This window comes from Anopheles stephensi, chromosome 3, assembly GCF_013141755.1.
Source record: "Anopheles stephensi strain Indian chromosome 3, UCI_ANSTEP_V1.0, whole genome shotgun sequence".
Lineage (NCBI taxonomy): Eukaryota > Metazoa > Arthropoda > Insecta > Diptera > Culicidae > Anopheles > Anopheles stephensi.
The window spans coordinates 48,763,265-48,784,174 of NC_050203.1; the positions used below are offsets into that span (position 1 = coordinate 48,763,265).

The 20,910-nt window shown below is 42.0% G+C and overlaps 1 protein-coding gene across 16 annotated transcripts in view; it reads right to left on the reverse strand.

The window, feature by feature from the left end:
* Nucleotides 1-20,910, reverse strand: part of LOC118512657 (AF4/FMR2 family member lilli) — a 66,025-nt gene that overhangs the window by 40,638 nt on the left and 4,477 nt on the right. For 7 of the 16 annotated variants that reach the window (XR_004906331.1, XM_036057389.1, XM_036057404.1 and 4 more), the window contains exons 2-3: nucleotides 20,265-20,310; nucleotides 3,052-4,544 (exon numbers count right to left, since the gene is read on the reverse strand). Coding sequence is in view for 15 of the 16 variants with exons in the window: in XM_036057389.1 (XP_035913282.1) it covers nucleotides 3,052-3,074 (23 nt within the window). In the remaining variant the exon portion in view is untranslated. Of the gene's footprint in view, nucleotides 1-3,051; nucleotides 4,545-20,213; nucleotides 20,311-20,910 lie in introns of all 16 variants that reach the window. The other 9 variants (XM_036057399.1, XM_036057396.1, XM_036057393.1 and 6 more) reach the window with 3 other exon arrangements.

Genomic DNA, 20,910 nt, shown 5'->3' on the forward strand with positions numbered 1-20,910 from the left:
CAGTCTTTGATCTATGACGCGTTATTCTTATTTTACGATTCTCAAAGATAAATCCTACAAAAATTGAGTATACTCATTGAAGTATTTTCAATTTTAAGATGAAATTGACTATAAACAAAACGAAAATTTAGATATAAGACCCGAAAAATGTCCTTGCAAATGAATTGTTAACTAATTCAATTTTAAATCGATTAGGTGCGAGTTCCATAACTTAAAACAATCAAGTATTATCGGCAACGCTTTACATTGCCAGAATCCCGCCAACTTGTACAAGTAAACCATCTGGTTGACTATGAATTGAGGTTAAACATAACTTATTTATTTCTAGCGCCAGAGAATATAAATACCAGCGTACATGAAAACAAGTCACTTCCATCGTTCGAATCAATTTTCACACTTGTGTGGGTAACTCTCGTATGACAATGACGGTCAAGCCGCCGTCGAGCTAACCTAGATTAATCGACGACTCTTTTGACGCTCTCACGCGCTTCGTCCACAATACAAAACAACCTCCATTTCAAACCTTATCACCTACATACACCAGGCGGCGCCTCTTCTCTTCGGCTGTCTACTCTGCTCATTCGCCACCCCCCAACACACCATTTTGAGACATGGCCCCAAACACCCTTGAGACACAATAAATGTTTCACGCAGCGTCATTGTGTTATAGCTAGATATTCGCCATCAGTAAATAGGATCGGCATCGGAGCTCGGTCCCATTAAATTCGCTAAAATCGCACTCGCCGTTGCCTATGATGACGCTACCTTCCTTTCTTATGGACTGTTTTTTTTCTGCACCCTCCCATCAGTTTGCGTGTGTTGGTGCGCTTTCCGTCATTGTTTTTTTTTCTTTTTGTCATTTGAACTAATTCGACGGCGCCAACCGTTCGCACCCGAGCTCGTGTGTGTCTGTGGATCGATGTGTTGTGGTTTACGGAAGTATGATTTGTTTCGGTGTTTGTGTGAGATTAATTTGAGGAAATGTATTTCCCAACCCGTGTAATGAAAACGACATTTTTTCAGTGCAAGTACATTCATTCAAAAGCTATCCGTTTGACCATCTTATTGCATCGCATTATTGTCTCAAGATTTTCAAGGTTTTCTAATCGCATACTAACTAGGTGTAATTGCTACTAAAGAACCTATTCTAGCAATACTATCAAGGAAAACTAAAGGACCATCGACATCAGTTCTTTAAGTCTATTAACTAATAAAAATACCTCAGATATGATCACAAACCCGTCCTTATGAACGACGGTTGACAACCCATCATAATCAAATTGTGCGTTTGTTGCTCCTTTTCACTTCATTTTTCTAACACAGTTGACAGAAATATGGTATCGCTATAAATAAATGAAACAATATGGCGCATCCGCAAAAAGTGACTGGTGCAATTCCTAGCACAAGAAAAAAATGCAAATCCTCACCCAAAACCATTATCGTCGTCACGAGGATACGGTAGATGCTACATCTAACAGATGCTCATCGCATAAAGAAAATCGCCTCGATATTTTTGTGACCGGTATGAACCTGTCATACGATATGATTTTATCGGATAAATATTCTAAGAAAACTTACCTCATGGGGAATCTCTAATCGATTTGAAACTATTTACGTATGTTGCTACTTATTTTTATTTTCTCATGGAACTTAGGAAAAGATGTTTAACTAAAAGATGATCAAAAATAACCAGATGCAGTATCCTTGATAAAACCGAAAAGAAAACAGTTACCTTTCTTTCCCTTCTCTAAGCGTTTACATAAACGATTTCAGACATGAAATGTCCTGAATACAGAAAAAGAGCGAAATAATTACTGAAATGAAGTGAAGCAAAAGCATTTTACATTCTTTACGGACTGATAGCCTATTGCTCAGTCAGCAGAATAAATTGAAAGCCCGGTAACACTTTGCATCGTCTCAATTCGTACCAAGCCTTCTACTCGGAGATATTCTCCCATCTCTTTTCTTTTTCTTTTTCCTTTTTCTACCCGAATCAAGAAGATTTCGATATTCAAATGAAGACCGGGATTGCCTATCTATAAACCGTACTTTTCATCGTCCTTCGTATACCAATTCTGTGACATACATACAAAACCCAGACGGCAACTTTCCCGTGCTAGCCATAAAGAAAACGCAAAACCAAGCTTATCGCAGCGAATTCGATGCTACTTGAGAATTCGGTTAAGAAAGGTGTAAGAAAGAAAATTTAATTGATACAAAAAGCAGCACCGATACAATCGGCATCGGTAGGTTCCAATGCTCTAGGATAAAATTCTGACATCACGATTCACTCGTTACTTCTCACAACGAACACGGAGATACTTTTTTTAAGACAATTTAGCATACATGCTAAATACATACAAAAGATTGTAAAATCTAAATACAAAAGCGTTCCATAATCTGAATGAACCTTAATTCTACAATTTCTGAAGATGTCCATCCCACCATTTAAGACGTCCTCAACAGTATATATCTCCGTAGCTGTTCAAAACAGATAAACATAAGCTATGTTTACCTAACATTGTTTCTCTCATAGTAAAACTTCTCCACAATATTATTGGAGGCCTTGTTGCATCTGCTACACGCGAATGTTACTCCTGTAAAAAAACAAAAAAAACATCTAACCAATGCTAACACTTTGCTCCTCCACTCAGTACAACTTCTATTATGATGCCGCAAAACAAATATATTGCAGCTATTCAGACCTATTGCTTGAAATCTATTTTGGGAAAAGGATTTGAATAAATATGACTGACTTCTTCATCGATAACGCTTGTCACCGGAGAGATGCTTCAGCCACAGATAGAAGGTAAACACCGAAAAGGTTTGCAATAAAATGTAAATGTCAAAGCTGGAATGGGGATCCGAGCCAAACCCCCTCGACAGCTGAGAATAGGGACTCGGAACTTGTGTCTGGCTGAATGGTAACGATGGAAGGATCGATCGTCTTCCGCAATATATTATTCACATGCAAGGACTCGCGAGGGGAAGGATTGAAGGTGCGTGTCAAAGGAATGATCCCAATTTTACATCTGGATTGTTCGTACCTACCTTGGGTATAGCGATTTTTTCATGTCCAATTCACCGACTACGCCGGTCGTCCGGAGTGACGACGCAGACGACAGTGCCGATGAAGACGGAGATGTGATCTGCCGATCAATCGATGGCGCTACTGGTGGCTTATGCTTAAAACGTGCGCTTGCGTATATGTGTTTGTGTGTAGATTAAGAAAAGCGCTGAGACGTCCTGCAAAGTCCCGGCGAACGAAACAAACGAACGTTGCTACTACTGTTTCTGTCGTCGATGCTATTGCGTTTCCCCTTACACTGTTGTTTCATTGCATTGCGCGTACAACGCCGTAACGATTGCACTGGAGGTTGATTATTGCTGCTGGTTTTCATTTACTGACTCCGAAACTTCCGACTTCGCGGAAGCAATCGCAAATTGGCGTTAATCACGATCAACGGCACACACTAAAACAGGTCAAACTGAAACACAATACACTCAACATTCCAATCGGGCACGATTTTTGCTTTTTTGTGTTGTATGCTTTGCTTCAGCTTTGCACTATTCTGCCAGTGGCATGGGCACGGTAGCAGTTGGCTTTTGGCCATTTACCGCCATTAGGCGAAGCCGCCCTTCTGCGGGTTAAATCGCTTCATCCACCGTTATTGCACTTGGGTTGGCTCGTCATCGATATATATGATAAACTAGGTTTCCTCCAATCACCGACTCACACACTCCCGCGCGCTATTACACTAGACACATAGATGCATGTATATGAAGAATTTTGTACACGATCACTAAATTCTTTCTTCTCTCAATGCTGCTCTATTGCTGTAAGGCTACTTTTCTATTGCAAATTGATTTTTTTAAACTATTCTCGCATTCCATTCGTACCCGCACGATGTAATCACTTGCGGCATACGTACACTTTCTTCTCTTGGGTGTTACACACACGCGCACGTACCCACCCACACAAACACACACTCTCACCTTCTTGCTATTTCACTCTCTTTCCTTTCACTCTTCTTTTTCACATTTTTTTCCCTTTAATTCTGCGCTGCGAACCAGCCCCACCTTGGTGTGTGCGCTAGTTTCGCCCCCAATACACAGAGATCTGGAAAATATTTCCACCCCGCAAGTTGGGACTAGGAAAATGTGTCTCTTGAATTGCACTGCTGTATAATCAGACGGGAGGACTATGCACTCGCTGGCTTTCCTTCCTGCTCTATCTTGCTTGCTTCTATCAGCACCCACCACTAACACACCACCATTCCGGCGTACACACTATATTGCTGACGGCTCATTTTCACTGCATTTGTAACAGAGGATCATGCACGCGTACAGTGTGGCCGGGGGTTGTACACAGGGGTTACCACCGCGCCGTTTTCCTCACTGCTATCAATTTTCTCTTACTATCACTCTCACTGCGCTGGAGCCTGCTGCTGCTGCTGCTGCTGTGGAGGCACGTGTATTATGCTTGTGTTGTTAAATCACTTGCACCACACACTTACACAACACAAATACACTGATCACCCTCTCTGGAAAGACAGATGGAAACATTGAAATAAAAACACTTTGCACACCCAACACTAGAAGATCATTAAATGATAAAGCATAATATGCTGGAGCAGTTCATGTTGCGCATTCGTTGTGGAAGATTGTTCATTGCGTTCCCACAGTTCAGTAGGATACGTGTGAGGATATGTATGTATCACAATACGATTCTCTTCGCTTCGTCAGGAAGTCTAACACACAGTTATACAGCAAATCGGATTGGCGAGCGATGAGACTGACAGCGTGTTATGATCTGAAAGAAAGAAAGAATAAAAATAGAACATATGAGTGTGAACATCCAGCAGCAAGAAGAATTCCAGCGAAAACGTACTATGCACCAAAAATAACAAATAATCAGTATTAGGATCACATTTGAGGCAATTACGGATAAAAAAAAGCCGCAATCAATTCATGAACCCAGTCTGTTGATGGAAATATTCTCCTCAATGTGTGCATGTACTACCATCAGATATGCTAGGATATGGTGTAATGCGATTCCTATCACCACCATTACGGTCATGAAAATAGCTATCCTTCTCTTCCCGGAAAACATTCAAAACATAGCCCAAACATGCATCCCTAGCCACAAAGGAACGAGCGTAGTTACATTGCTACCCTGCAGCATCCAGAGAAATGTGACAGAGCTCATCACATTATTCATTGATCTGCCCTCTTAATTCCAAGTAATCTGAAAACAATTACCCCACAATGGAAATGAGAAGGTCAAGATCCTGAAAATATTAAAGCCAACGGAAATGGAGATCATAAAGTGTCGGGAGGGAAGTGTGGCAACAACGCAGCTAAGGGTATGCTACTTTGGCGCTGGCACTATGCCAATAAAGCTACTGCAGAAGATATCGTTCACGTCGCTCGGAGGATATTATTATTATTTTCAGTTTCCCTTCTCTCAAGTTGCAGCTCGTAAAATATATGCGTGCAGCTGCACACTTGCATTTGCGGCATCTTAAAAGACGACATTGATTGGTTTATACTGACATTAGTGGTGCAATCGAGAAATCAGTTCCAATATTGCCGTTATAAAACGTGCACACACACTGTTACGACTTGTCGGAGAGAAATTTATTTCAAAATGTTCTCTACCAATTGGCACCCGTTTTAAGACTCTTCAAACTCACTACTGTTCACCTCACTGCACCGCCACGTTCCTCCTCGTGGTGAAGCTTTTCAGCGAAGCAAATCGATTAAACAAACGGCAAATCATCGTCATTATCGTCATTACAATCGTTATGATTCGTTATGTCATTTTATTGCGACACGAAGACGGGAGATGTTTCCCTTTCGACTGCCGACCTGCGGTTGAATGACATTTAGATTTAATTACCGGCTTCAATATCATGTTGTTTAACAAGGGAAAATTATAATGCAGCTTTTGAACTCAAATATTGCTCCGTGTCACGATACAGCACGCATTTAAAATAAAAAGGAATCATTGACAGTCTTCTTCACGTCCATGAGCGAACCCAATGGAAAGACTAAAATAAAACTTACTGCATAATTTATCTTCAAATTGTTCTTGTACTTGTTGCTATTTATGGATATATATTACTTCTCCCTTAATATACCATTTTCGGAACATTTTCTGTGCTCGCCAAACCTTATCTTAACCATCGCAAGATTGTTTCTTAAAGGAGCAGATACTTTAAGGCGACCTTTTGGTGTGCTAAAAACCCTTTTCTGTGATGGCATTTTTGCTGTGCCACAGCTACTCTCCTATCACCCAGTGCTACAGCCGAATTTACCCCGAGGATCCAACGCAATAGCTCTCAATAATACATTTTATCATACTCCCAACTCCTCACGCAAACAACCTTCCATTCACCTCCACGGGAGCTTGTCGTTCCGTGTGTATGGCAAATTTCTTTTAGTTCACCGATTTCCAGACGTTCATCAAGCGGGAACGATAGAACATCAAACATTAGCCAACAGCGCGCTCCGGTCTGTGCCGCCGTTGCTGACATGGTTTGCAGTGCCGTTGGAAGAAAGCTTTTAAGAAAATAGACGTAGACAGCGCCGTAAAATTCAACACCACACCGCTACTCGCTACTATCATTCAGCGGTCATAATTTTCTACTGAGCTTCCACCACCGGCTATAATCCATCAGATATATTTTTCATCAGATTGTTTTCTTGCTGCATTTTGCACAATGGAAAATACGGTTTTTTTCGCAGCAACGTAAAGTTTAAAAAGCATCAGTTTAAAGCTGTTTAAGATCGATTTGAATATGCTACTTGCTATTCATAATTATCCAAAGAGTTTTCATTTATCGTTACGCTTGTGGTAGTGGCGCCGATATTTAAATACTCAGAACCAAATATCGAACTTTTTCTGGATTATGCCCCATAACGAGAACTTACTATCGAACTACATATAATTAGTATAGTTAACATTTAGTTTGTCAGTAAAATGTAAAGTTAGTCATTAGTCAGTAAACAACTGCCCAGCACGACCCAAAAGAGTTCGTCAGAGGACTTTGGATATCTGTTCAATATGAGGTGATTCAGTCATGACAGGATTGATATGTTCATAGGATGTTATTAACAAAACAGCATATGTAAAACCAGCTAAAATCGTAAAATTATAAATCAAGTTTCAACTAACGCAATGTAACTGTACTGTATCATCTCTTAGGGGTTATGGGGAGCGGTGCAGTGACCTAGACGATCAATTCCCACCCAGACTGCCTCTAAGCATAATCAGAGCTCTGGGTTACGAATAGAATCAAGTAAAGGAAAGCCAGCAATTGCATCCCAAGCCATTTCGAGGTTGTAGGGCCAATGAAAACAAAATACCAGCTCTTGGTAAGCTTTTTAGTTTAAGTTAAAATATAAAGTTTCAAAAGTTTTAGCTAGATGTTGTACAAGGTGTCATATTACATCATCGAAAAATATTGTTTGATGGCATAAGAAAATGCAATACAGCCTTGGCATGTATTAAAAAAGTCGGCCATTCCCCGAAGAAAGCTTCCTCATTTTGCCCTAACAAGGAAATTTACGTGCGCGCTAGCAACGATGCTTAAGCGATGGCATGCCCTTGCTTACAGAAAGTAGGTTGCGGTAGCTTAACGATTTCTATCGCTTCTCGTACAACCATCGCTTTAAAAAAGAAAAAACAAGACTACCGCACGACGGATAGCGTCGTTGTGAGCATGGGCTGGTACCCGATTTGGCCGTTCGACAAAATGGATTAGAACCATCGAACAAGCAACTAAAGCGTAACAGTAGCAAAAATCGCTATAAAAGGTTGAAAAAAAACCGTACCATTTTCAATCGCCAATGCAACCGACCAGCCTTCCACCAAAACCGGTCAAAAGTTAAATACATACCGCGGCAGACGTCGGCCACCAAAATATACCGTAATACCGGCTTGGTAGACTACAGGGCAGAATAACATTGATTCTGCTCGTCCATAACCATGAAAAAGTACCCATATACTTATAAGAAATAACGGATCCCACGCCTTTTCCATCCGCGAATCTTCACATTGAATGTTTCATACCGATTAGAAGCGATTTGCTACACTAAAAAGCTCCCGGGTGCCACCCTGCTCCGGTTGGCCAACATAAACCGCAACAAAAAAAAAACTTAGCGCTGCTTACGATCGATCCGCCACGATGACTACTTTCTACGTCCTACGAGCAATCTGGGCGGTGTTAAAGCGCCTAGTGGGAAGACCGATCCCTGTGTTCTCCATGCAGGAGGAGATAATTTAATTGAGATACAGACACTACCGACACCCACGATGCTTTTCCTGCTCAATTGAGTGAAAGATAATATCAATGAAATGGCGATGAACGCCAATACTGGAGGATTACTGAGAGTTTTTCTTTTAAATAATCCATTGAACTGTGAGTGTTACAACTTCAAATAAAAAAAAGGTTACAATAATTTTGGTTACTGTGGTATTTATGACATTAGCAGTGTTCTCAAAACTAGTAACCTGACTAAAAATTCAAGTAAATATTTTATTATTAAGGCAACGTAGATAAAATAATGTATTTCCATTTAACCATGTCCGATATGAGCTAAATTCAATTTAATACTAGCATGCATTGTAGCGATTTTCAGTTCCCCATGTTATGCTCACTGACTAGACACAGAACGTTGTAAAATCACACTTGTTCTTTAGCCCGCTTATCAGCCCCCACTTTTTCCCATACCTCACTCAAGCTTACAAAATCAACACACCTAAGTGGATTACTTCATTTTCGTTTCGGCAAAATAAACAACGCAATGGTACTGCGTGCTAATCGGACAGCATAATCCCTCCGTTTGTCCTGTTATCCATACTTTGTTGACGGGACTGGAGCCAACTTACTACCTTCAATGCACTCTACTCAAACTTCGTTGTTGGTACGTGTCAGGTAACACGAGATTATAAAAATGTCGTTAAAAATAATTGCAATCCAATGCCTCACGTCTAGAGAGGATGAGAATAAATTTTCTAATAAATTAAAGTACTAAAATTAAAATATTTAACCCGCTTTTGACGAGATACATATAATTGCACCTAATTGAAATGATAGTTAGGAAACGATGACATTCGGCCCAACTTTTTAAAACTGAGGACGAAAAACTCAGCAAAATAGAGAGCGAGAAAACTCGAGGGAGAGCACAGCTTCGGCAAGTCCTAGACGTTGGTCCGAAAATAGAAAATATATTCAAAAGCAACAACCGCTCGCCGATGCGAAACAGTGTTGGTCACACACAAATCACGATCCCCATAAAACCACATAAAACAAAACGACTGCCGACGAAATACGGCGCTCTGCACAGATATACAGACCAGAAGAACCACACGAACACCTATCCAAACACCCACGTACTAGGCACTGTACACCGTTGATTCACCATGGCGGGGACAAGGCAGAGGACGGTGCCATTTTTGCATGCGCAGCGCTAGGCAGGGAAGAAGTGCACTTAAAATCTGTCTGCATGCCCACGACGCGCGGTGTGACTTCCTCTGCAGCGACCTGTTTTTAAAACATCCCCTGCCGCCAACAACCCAAGGCCGCCACATGGTTGGTTGAGAGTGAAAGGAATGTTACTTTGCTGCGACGGTCTCTCACGCTCTGGGTGCGTGTGTAACTACTGAGCGAGGTGGTATCGGACGCAGCAATAACAAAAAAAAACGTACGCAGGCGAACGAACCACGAAACATCAACCATCTTCTTCTTCAGTGGACATTACGGATACACAGCTTCACGGGAGTGAAAGTGTGAAAGCGAGCACAAACTGATTCAAATTAAGAGAGACAGTGCCGCAAAATGGTAAACTATTTCAATCAGTAAGTACATTAAATATCCAGCACAATTGGATACAGTTGGTGCTGGTTTCTTTCCAGATTAATATCCTACTATCTTCAAAACCAGTTCTAGAGCACGCATCAAACTAAGATTTTTACTACTTCTTCTTCTTCTGCTTTGGCCTAGCGACCTCTTAGGTCATTTCTGGCCTACTAGACTTAATGATACCACTTAGTTGGATAGTCAGTGCTCGCTACGGGGCTACATTCCAAATGGGATTTGAACCCCGGTCCTGCCGTATGAAGGCCGGCGCCGTTGTCGCTTCTACCACCGGCCTTGCTCCTTAGAAGATTTTTATTAGAAGAACCAAATTTTTCCTTACGAATGTAATCATTTTTACAAGGAATCCACCCACAGTACCCACTTCCACCGTTGAACTTTTGAGGAGTTCGAATATTTGGTTTCATGTTCCTCCTATACATCAACATAACCACCTGCAGGGCCAGAGTGCCGAAATATGATTCCAAAGGCACACACCAACATGCTCGCTCCGTTTAAACACATGGTCACTAAAAATAGAATGCCACGATAAGGTAATGACAGTGCCGCCCCCCTGCGTCTGACCGAAACCAAAACTGAACTAGTAAAAGTACGCAAATGAATTCAAGAAATGCCGGCAGGGTAAGAACCAACTGGCGCATCGTTTTCGGGAAACAGTCGTCTCGTGAAAACCGAGAAAATTCGTGCTCTGTTTATCTTTCGCCCCTGCCTTTATGTCTTCTTCGAACTGTTTAAAAAAAATACAACTTCCAATCTATGTCAATAAAGTAGTAACACGTGCACCTAGATATCCGTAATTCTCCGTATTCTTGGCGCAAATCTAAATTTAACCGGTGGTCTTTGATTGTTAAGCTTGATTGATAATAAAAAGTGGTATTAAAAGGACACGTAACAGCACATAAAAGGACAGGGATATTGACGGCTATAAAACATAATACTGTATAAACGTAAATGAAAATTGTAAAACGTATGCAAACTTACCATCAAAGCCATGGATACGACCTCCTATACAGATATGCATCAAAGATGTCCCTTTGGCTAGATAGCACGACCCAAAAACATTCGATCGGAACAGTTAGACTAACAGGAACAGATTTAATGTTTCCGCATTTACCGCACACGTACCTGCCACCGGAAGCAAATGGAGTGGCAAAGGTTCGTAGAGACTAAAAGTGCAGTGCAACAGTATGCAGTTTGCGAAGAAACCAACTGTTGCTCGCTATCTTGATCTACCGCTATTTTGAACCACCGTGTGCAAGTGAAGGCGTATCCGTCTCACCAACAACAACAAGGGTGACGTGGTTTTTATGGCCGATTAACGACCCTACTTATTCTCGTCTTGCAATCCGATACCGAGCATCGGGTGCGTGTGTGTGTGTGTTTTTAGGGACGGAGGCACACATCAAGTACGTCGTCCAGCCGTACTCTTCCTCACTACCGTGACCATATCTCGGCGCAAGGGTGTTTCTCATTATACACTCTCCAATTCTCAGCCACCATCCGTAAGATCGACACATGCGTTTGCTTTAGCCGTGGTGCTCGTTGTGCACAACAAAGTTGCAGCCAAGAAACCTAGCAGCAACACCAACCACATCACCCATCATCTCGGTGGATGGGTTTTGGAAATGCATTTAAACGATCGTAAAATATAATGCACTCGCGTGCGGTCGTAAAAACTGAGCGCGCAGGAAAGTACGATGCTGCATAAGAAGATGCGTGGTATAAGCAGCGCGAAGCAGAATGGAAGCGCAATGCAAAGCAAAAACAGCTGTTACAACCATTTCTCTCACTGTCATCACCAATTATGTGTTGGAAATCTGTTTATTCAAATGTTTCGCTCCGCGCAACCCAAAGAATAGGCGTCTCAAGTGGATGTGTAGAACAATGTAATGCAATGAGCGTTATCAGCGTTGCAGGTTTAAAAATGTTAGATCAATGATCATGATATATTGACTGTTAACGTTATAATTATAAGAAATTCAACTCTTTAGATAGTTAGATAATGGGGTAAAGTATAGATATTATCTCCTGCAGGAAGCCTTCAACTTTATGATCGTAACAACGGTGATAAATAAGTATGAGACAATTTTCTCGCATGAGAGAATAACTAAACACATGACTAAGTCAATTTTTCGTCCAACATTTCTTCTTCAAAGGCTTTACAATCTCAAGAAGTTTTGAATATCCATTATTGGATACTCAAATTTTACTTGACTTAATTTTACCCGTAGCTGAATTTTCCCCGTAATCAGTCAGTCCTAAGATAGGCTTCACTATCCTATAGTAGGCCTACTACAGGTAGGTCTCGGCCTGCCATTTCTGGCTTTCTGTGAAGTCTAGATGAGATTTGAACCCCGGTCCTGCCATGTGAAGACCGGCGCCGCTGTAGCCTCCTCCACCGGTACCGTAGCCAGGCCTCTTGCAAAAAATATATTGCTAAATTATTTCCTCAAATCAAGATCATCTTTTAAAAAGATTTATTACAGAATTTCCAAGAGAGACAAAAACCGTAAGTCCGAAATGTTGTGCTTCACAATTGCGATACTAACTTACTTCAACGTTGAAACGTTCGTACGAAACCATCTAAAACACCCTGAATTTTTTACAATATATCTAGGTCAAAAACGAACACCCAAAAGTCTCCCGTTTTCTTCCAATAATACTCCAAATAATTTGACGAGCGTTTGATTGATCCATCAGCTCGGTCGGTCACGAATATCATCCCCATTTTACTCCAATACCATCAGCATAAAACACCAAGCGCCCCGCCATCAATCGACGGGGTCGTCCCGTCAACATAAAAATACAACCACGCGTCGAACCACGGACAATGTAGAGCCGCTACCCCAGCTACACTTTTCATTGGATTCTTGCCATTCTTGATTGACCAGCGTCACGCTACACTTCGCAAGCGATCGAAGAGAACTCCAATAGCTCTCTCTCTATTACTGATCGGCCACAATCAACAAAGTATGTGCCAGCCATGTGCTCTCGCCCTCCTGCGACCCAGTGTGGTGCAGCATACAGCGATGAAAAAATGGGTAGGAAAGGAACAGTAGTTTGGTAAGCAAATTTATTCACCTCCAGAGGGCGGGAACACAAATGCAGACACAAAAACAAGCAACACAAGCGCAACACAAATCACGTGGCGTCCCGAGTAAACCACAATACGCAGTGTAGCCACGCTCGCTATCAAATCGATATTCATAATTTTGGTAATAGTTTTTCTTGTGTTTGCCTTCTCACATTTTGAAACACAATGAAACGGCTGCAGTCAGATTTGCTCACATTCTATCCCCCCCCCCCCCCCCCCCCCCCCGCATGCTAAACAACATGTACTATCATTGCCGATTCTTTTTTTCCCATTTGGCCCAACTTTGCACTGACTACAAAACTCAATTCTCACATACGGGCATAGCGCGCGGCTGTGCACAGCAAGCAAACAACTTGCGAAAATAAAAACAAAATGTTTACCCTTTAAATTTAAAATGGAGGAGAACATTCGTACGTTTTTCTTTTTCTTTTTTGCTTGCATTCGACGCCGGCATGCATATTTTTACAGGATTGTGTATAATGATGGTCGGGAGCAGTTTTGTTTTGCTCCTCTCTTGCAGGGCAAACTCATTTCGCGAATGCAGCTGCTAGGCACGGTGTACAACTTTCCCCGTGCATTATTAATTTCACCGCTTTCGTTTACACACTACAGGCCAGTAAATTTGGCAGTTGTTAAAGGTATGCTAATATACATTAGAGCCTTTCATATGGATAAACCTTGTTTATGTAATACACTAAACCAACTTTACGAAAAATATACAACAGATAACTAATATAAAATAGAGGATATGTTCACGCAAAAAAAAACTTGTCAATGTAAATTATATGCCCATGTAATTAAACATATTCAAATATAAATAAATCTATATAAATCAATCCATATAATACCAAATAGAGAAAGATGTTTTAACAAAAAAAATCATATAAAATCACCAAATTACCTGCATTTCATGCTCCTATTCCGAACCCAAATAATGCAGCTACCATCAGTGAAACGAAAAAACCAATCAGTTCAAATGTAACTTTTGCCCAGATACCAGAAGTCTCAACGCGACCTGTCGGCCATACCTACCAGTAGGTTATGGTTGTCACGAAAATAAAACAACGCGACATTGTCCCTACGATGAGAAGGCTAGTCACATGGAGATTGCTTGCGAGGGACCGGTTGAGAAATTTATCCGAGAAGCTGGAGAAGCATTCTACCGTGTAATTTAGTCTTGCGCAGTATATATCCAAATGATTAACCAACGAACCCATCGCCACCGCGCTAATGCAGTCTTTTGTTGTGTTTTAATCTTTTCACTTTCGTTTCCAATTATTTCAATTATGCCTTTTAAAGGGTTAGGGTTTTCTGGGCGATGGATGGCGATGCTGGAGCAGTATTAATTAGGAAATTGATCAGGCTACATATAGATTAGCACAATTATGCATACGGCTTGCAAATTCCGTCACTAAAACCTTCCCAACGACAGTTTGAAAAAGATAAACAACATATTTAAGGACCAGCAATCACACGCGCGTTCGAAACGTGAGCATTGCGAAACGAGAGAACCAGAATGCGACTGTGAACCTAGCAAAACGAGCGTGGGGCTCGCGCTGGATGAAACATGAGAAAGTGAGAGTGAGCGCGTGAGCATGAGGAAGTAGTACTCTTCCAAACAAAATCATAACAAAGAAAGTAAGGGTGCACCGTCCGAAGGTCCGCCCGAAAGCAGGGCGAGGGTGCTGGCCGATGGTGATGCAAACTCGAAAAGAATAGAGCAGCATAGAGAAACAGAGCCACGGAAACAATGAGCATAGAGAAGAAAGTGACGGCACAACATACGTACGTACACATTTTCCCGAACCGGGCATAACGCACGCGTCAACCGAATTCCAACCATTCGTGTCCGTCTCTGTCTGGCCTGCCAGTGTTTCTATTTGTCTCCTGTTTTGCCATGAAACATGCGGTGGAAAACATCGACCTGCGTCTGGCTTCACCAACGCCTTCCGCTGGGGCACATGGCGTTGGCACAAAAATAAACGTGCCCACCGACGACCGTCGTCGACGTTTACACAGTTCCGCCAACCGTTCGTGATGTTACGATCCCATTCCTAGACTGGCCCTGTCGTGATTTGTGTCCACTTTGAGCATTCTGTTACACCTTTATCGTTATAGGCGTGTGTTTGTGTTTGAAGAATATATTTTTAGATAGATATACAAATTTTAGACTATTTTTTCAAATTTATTATTGAAACGCATTTCATATTCTTGAACCCTAAAGCTATACATTTAACAAAATGCCGAAAATAATGCGCGTTTACAACACGTTTTACAAAACATTTACACCGATAGTACCAGTAAGCTTCTACAAGATCTAAAAAAGTTGATTGGCTTGAAAACATCTGCGCCACCAACTGTTTAAACTGTAGGCTGGAGATGGAACTCATTTCTTCCGCAAGTGAGCCACTCGCACCCAAAGCGAAGTTTTGGAAGCCTTATTTTCAAACGTTTTCAAACGCTGTCCAATACTTGCTGAAGCATTCAAGCAATTTTTGTTTTCTGCATCCAAAGAGAAAGCGTTCGTGGAAAAGGTGAGTGGGTGGTGATAGGGTGGCTTCACTTTTGGCTATTTTTGAGCATATCTGTAACCGGCGGCGGAAAATAAAGCCAATTCAGGTTTTGCGTGGGTACATCTCGGAGAAAACCCCGATAACATTGCCAAGCTATAATAGCGACATAGTAAATCGCCCTTTCAAAGCATGGAGAGGCTTCGTACTGATGATTGAGGTTTCCTCTGAAAGAGGGTACATGTTCAGGAGAGTTTGAACTGTGGCTTCAACATTTTTAGTTTACAAATTAATTGGAATTACACAGCAATACGGCCAGGCCGTTCCTCATGAATTCAAAAAAATGGAATTACACAACATTCAGCCCATGCATTCAATTTTTTTTTTTAATTTCTGCAATCTGTTACATATTTTGTTTGAAAGTTTAACTAACTGTTACGTGAAAGAACATTCACAGCTTTCACACGATAGAACCGGACAGTTTCGTTTAGTCATATGGACTAGTGATTAGATGTTTAAAACAATAAGTGATTTGGACATAGCAAGAAGTCTAAGCAATATACGTATTCGATCAAGACTCTTAATGCTGTTATACCACACATTGCATTAAATATGAAAACACTTGTTTCTTCTCCTAAAAAACATTGTAAGTTAATCACTCGGTCACGGTTTTCCATTTCTGGCTTCCTTGACTAAGTTTATATAAAACTTGACAGTCTCATACCTGCGGAAAGGCAGTCCCCATACGGGTTTCGATACCCAGCCCTATCGTGTGAATACCGGCGCCATTAGTACCATCGCCACCGGACCACGCCATCTTGAATACTACTTGCCTTCAATACTCCCTCAATTCACACAGACTCACTACTAACGTATACCCCCACCGTAACCTACATATCCATGTACGCAAATGAATCATACGTGTTTTCCCATCAATGGTTTTTGGTGACTCATCGATATCCGGTACAGGCAAAATGGGATGAGATGACGGTAGTAAACAAGTCTACTACAAACTATTACTTCCAAATGCACTAGTCACACCATTTCACCACATTGGGAGACAAAATTAGCTCCCAAAATGATTATACACTCCGCAAACTGTTAGAACCAATCGTTAAATACCCCAATTGAATTAGGTACTAATCCACCCTATTTAAAACGCCGTCCACTAAGAGCTCTACTCTGGTTAGCGGGTACATGTTTAGTTTCAATGAAGACATATAGAACACACATAGAAAAAGGGAATTGTACTCCACCATCACAACACAGCATGATGAAACACCGCCCAACTTGGTGGTGAGGGCTACCTATTCGCCCAGGAGTAGCCCGGACCAACAACTCGGCTCGGCCAGATAGCAATTAATCACAGACGCGACCAGGTTTTACCATGGCACGCCATACGATCTTTAATTCCAATTCTCCAAACTCGCAGTCATCTGTCTCATGGCCAGCGTGCAAGCGTGCAAGACAACAACAAAAACAAAAACGGAGAAACTGAAGGGGCTTCTAGCCACCCCATTGCTGACGGTGGCAATGAGCATTTAGCACCCCTCGACGAAGGCAAAAAAAAAACATACCACCCAACCACCCACCAAGGTAGACCGCGTATCTCACCAACACATGCACGCTCAGCACATTGCAATCGACAAAGTTGGCTTAACAACGACAGCAAAAGCCAAGCCACCTGCAAAGTGGCACACTTCGTTCATCCGAACACGCACACATAAACAAGCAAGCAAACAAACAAACCAACACATGCAACAGCGATCGAGCAAAATGCAGCAGAAACACCAAAAGACGAGACACACGCGCAAAAAAGCGCCTGCAACAAGAAAAAAATGTCGAAGGTTTACAAGTGCGAAAGGATGCGTTTCTCTTCACAGCGCCATGTCCGATATTCATTGACATAACTTAGTGCAAGCTCAGAGGCACAACGGCTTACGGGCCTACCCTTTGCCTCGTCGTAAATCTTGGCCCGTCTCGCTTCGAGCTATATCCTGTCGCTCGTCTCTGCTTCTCACGACAGACTGCCGGCCCTGTTGCTAACGTCTTTATAAGGGGCGTCTCGGGCGCAGCAGAACGATTTGTCCAACGAAAATACCGCCCATCAACGCAGTGCTATTGCTCCACACACGGAGGACAGCGCAAGACCTACTGCTACCCATACATGTACCGGCGGGGCGGTGCGTCAATCTCTCGGAGGCAATTGGGTGGGATTGATTGATTAACGAATGTTATCGATTGATTGCACCACTGGAAATCTGACGTAGAATTCTAATAGCTCGACTTTTCGTCGAGACTTTCCCAACCATTTCACAACAGACGGTATGGAATGTAATTGATATTATTGGCTTGATCGCTTGATCGGAAATGATCGCTTGTAAGCTCATTTAAATCGTTAAAATCAGTCGATAACTGATACTTGCTTGGAGTGATCCGATATCCGCCGCACACGGTAGGACTGGGAATACCATACGCATGACTTGATATACCCAAGCGTGCGTAAATATGCAAAAAAAGCTATTTTTGGTAAAATTCTGTTTTATTACTCAAAAGATCTACCCTTCAGAGCGATATATCGATTGCGATCATCCATATTTTTGATATCATTATCCTCAAAGTAGGAATCTGATCTAGTGCATTATTTCAAGTTACCATTCTCTTGAATTCTAGGCACAGGAAGGTACGAGTTTGAACATGGATTATGCTATATGTATAAGGAAGGATATCAGTATATGGATTAAATTCTAGTAGCACAAACTATCTATGAGGACTAAGACTTATTTACCCACATGTTATTCCAACGAAAGCAGAAATGGCAGACCGTGTCCTCTAGTAGTTATATAGAGCCAAAGAAGAAGGTCTATGGACACAAAACTAGGCAAATCAGACAAAACAGGTCTTGTGTACTATAAGCCTTTTTTTTTTTGTAAGGTTTCACAAACATGCAGTGTATCTACAATTGTTTGTTGCTGATTGCTAACAATGAATGATATATATTGTTTTCTGTATTTTTTTTTCGATGCTCTCTCGGGCAATAGGCCCTGCAAAACTGTTTTCGTGTAAAATAACCGATACAAAAACAATGTTGTGGAGTAAAAATAAAAACATTTTTATAATGTGTTTCTCAGGTCATGAAAGCAATGTATACAAGCTTAAAGCAAAGTGCAGTTTGAGATATGACAACTTTAAGATGTAGATTGCTTAGAGTAATTATCAAACATCCGAATCCTCGCAAATTTGGTACATAACCCGCACACGCACACAAACGTAACCGCGTGAGCAATGTGCAGCGTGTGTGCTGCACGATTCGCAGTGCTGCAATAAACAGCGATCGCCACAAACCCTCTCTAAGCTTTCAAGTGCATGACGATCATCGCTCACTCACTGCCGACTTATACTATTTCCCACTATCCCTGTGACAGAGTGAAATAGACAAACTACAACCCTTGAACCAGCATATACATTTACTCACCTTGCTCTTGCTGAATGAATCCGATTATGCTCAATGCTCGCTACACACAAACTCATCGGCTCCCTTTTTTTTTTCTTTCATCCGCTCGCACAGTATGGAGTGCAGCAGCAGCTGTTTTCGTGTTGCGCGAGAGCTTTTGTTCTTCCATCAATGATTGGAAGAGTGTGTGTGAGTGTTGGCTTTGTGTGCGTCTATTCACCAATCAATAGCGCATAACGTTTAGAGCGGGGGCATGATTGCAGCAACATCACTTCAACCTTCGTAGGTTTTCGCGTTAGCAAAAGTACCCAACAACAACAACAACAACAACGTTTACTCCTTCGCGTGTGAGTGCGGTTTTACGCTGCGTTATTTTGCACCCGTAGCCACATAACGTGTTTGCGTCACAGTAGGCTTTTACTACTACCACGTACAACAGGCACAAAACCAACACGCATACACAGCCACGCACACGCACCGCGTAGGGTTCACGAAACCGTTCACGTCCGTCCACATACAACCGTGTGTGGCCCCACAACACCACAAACAACGTCCGGTGGGGTTTAATCACGCTCACTTGCTGATTACGATTACGCGAGTTATCACAATTAGAAACGGCGATCGTGTCGCGCCTCACACAAACACACATCCATCCTAACCATATACGCACACGCACGTACACACCGTATGAACGCAGGCGGTAGATAATTGTGTGCTGTGTGTTGGGCGCTATATGCATCGCATGACACGCGGATTACGACTTGATTGCGCATTACATTTGGGGGTCGTACGAGACACAGGACTACACTGCACGGGAATTTGATTCGCGACGAAAAAAAAACAATCATTGCCAACAACACAACACACAATAACACAGCACACACACACACAGTCACACGCACAGCGTGTACTATGGGCATAGGGAAAACAACATCCTCTTTAGCTATCGCCACCACTACAAACGCGCACCACCGCACATCGTACACGATCTCTGTGAACTCGTTTTGTGTTCTTCATTTCGATCGTACTCGAATTACACAGAAAGCTTTTTCGCATTTAAATCCACTGTTTTTCCTGTTTTTGATCTTCTGGGGGTTTAAATTTTTATCAACCTGTTTTTTTTTTTACACCTCACTCATGCACCTCTTTTACGATCACTTTTTGGGTTTGAGCGAGCTGTACAGCTAGACTTCCTTCTCCCTTGCATCACACATCACCATTGGTTGATCATTAGTCATAAAAGCCTATCACGTTCGTTCGAGATCACTCACAGATCACTAGAAAAAAATCATGCACGGGCGGAGAATCTCCTGCCACCTTACCCACACCACACCGCCACCATACACTCTCGTTGATACAGGTAGGAAACTAGAATAAATGTAAAGTAATATATTAGCAATTGCACATTCCTTCAAAGCTTTCCCCACATTCTGCAAAATGAAGCTCATAACAATCTGGCACCCACAATCGTGAAACAAATCGACGTAAATGAACGTGTCGCGCAACAACAACAAAAAAAAAACGCACACACTTTTGCACCAAACCAACACGAACGATTTATCAGTCGATGCAAAATAAACATGAACGCACACCGAAGCGAAACGTTTGCGATACGCTTGATTTAGTACAAATTGATTTCACAACCGGGAGGATGAAACCAACCAACCACCCACCCTTATGGCCTATCGAAGAAGTTCGGCTGCATTCCACTTTAGTGCATGCAGGGCAGATATTACGCACAAGAGTTAGGGCACATCTCGCCCACACCTGGCAATAGATACTGCACAAGCACGGCAGGACTGGTAGCTGGTGGACGGTGTAAGCGAATAAAAATTGAACGATTGGATATGCGTTCAGTTCCTGTTTGTTCATGTTGTGATACGTAAATCAGCATTTTTCCTAGGTAATGCAGGATGACTTCAATGGTAAATTCCGAAGGATTTACGGAGACTTCGTCAGCTCAAAAAG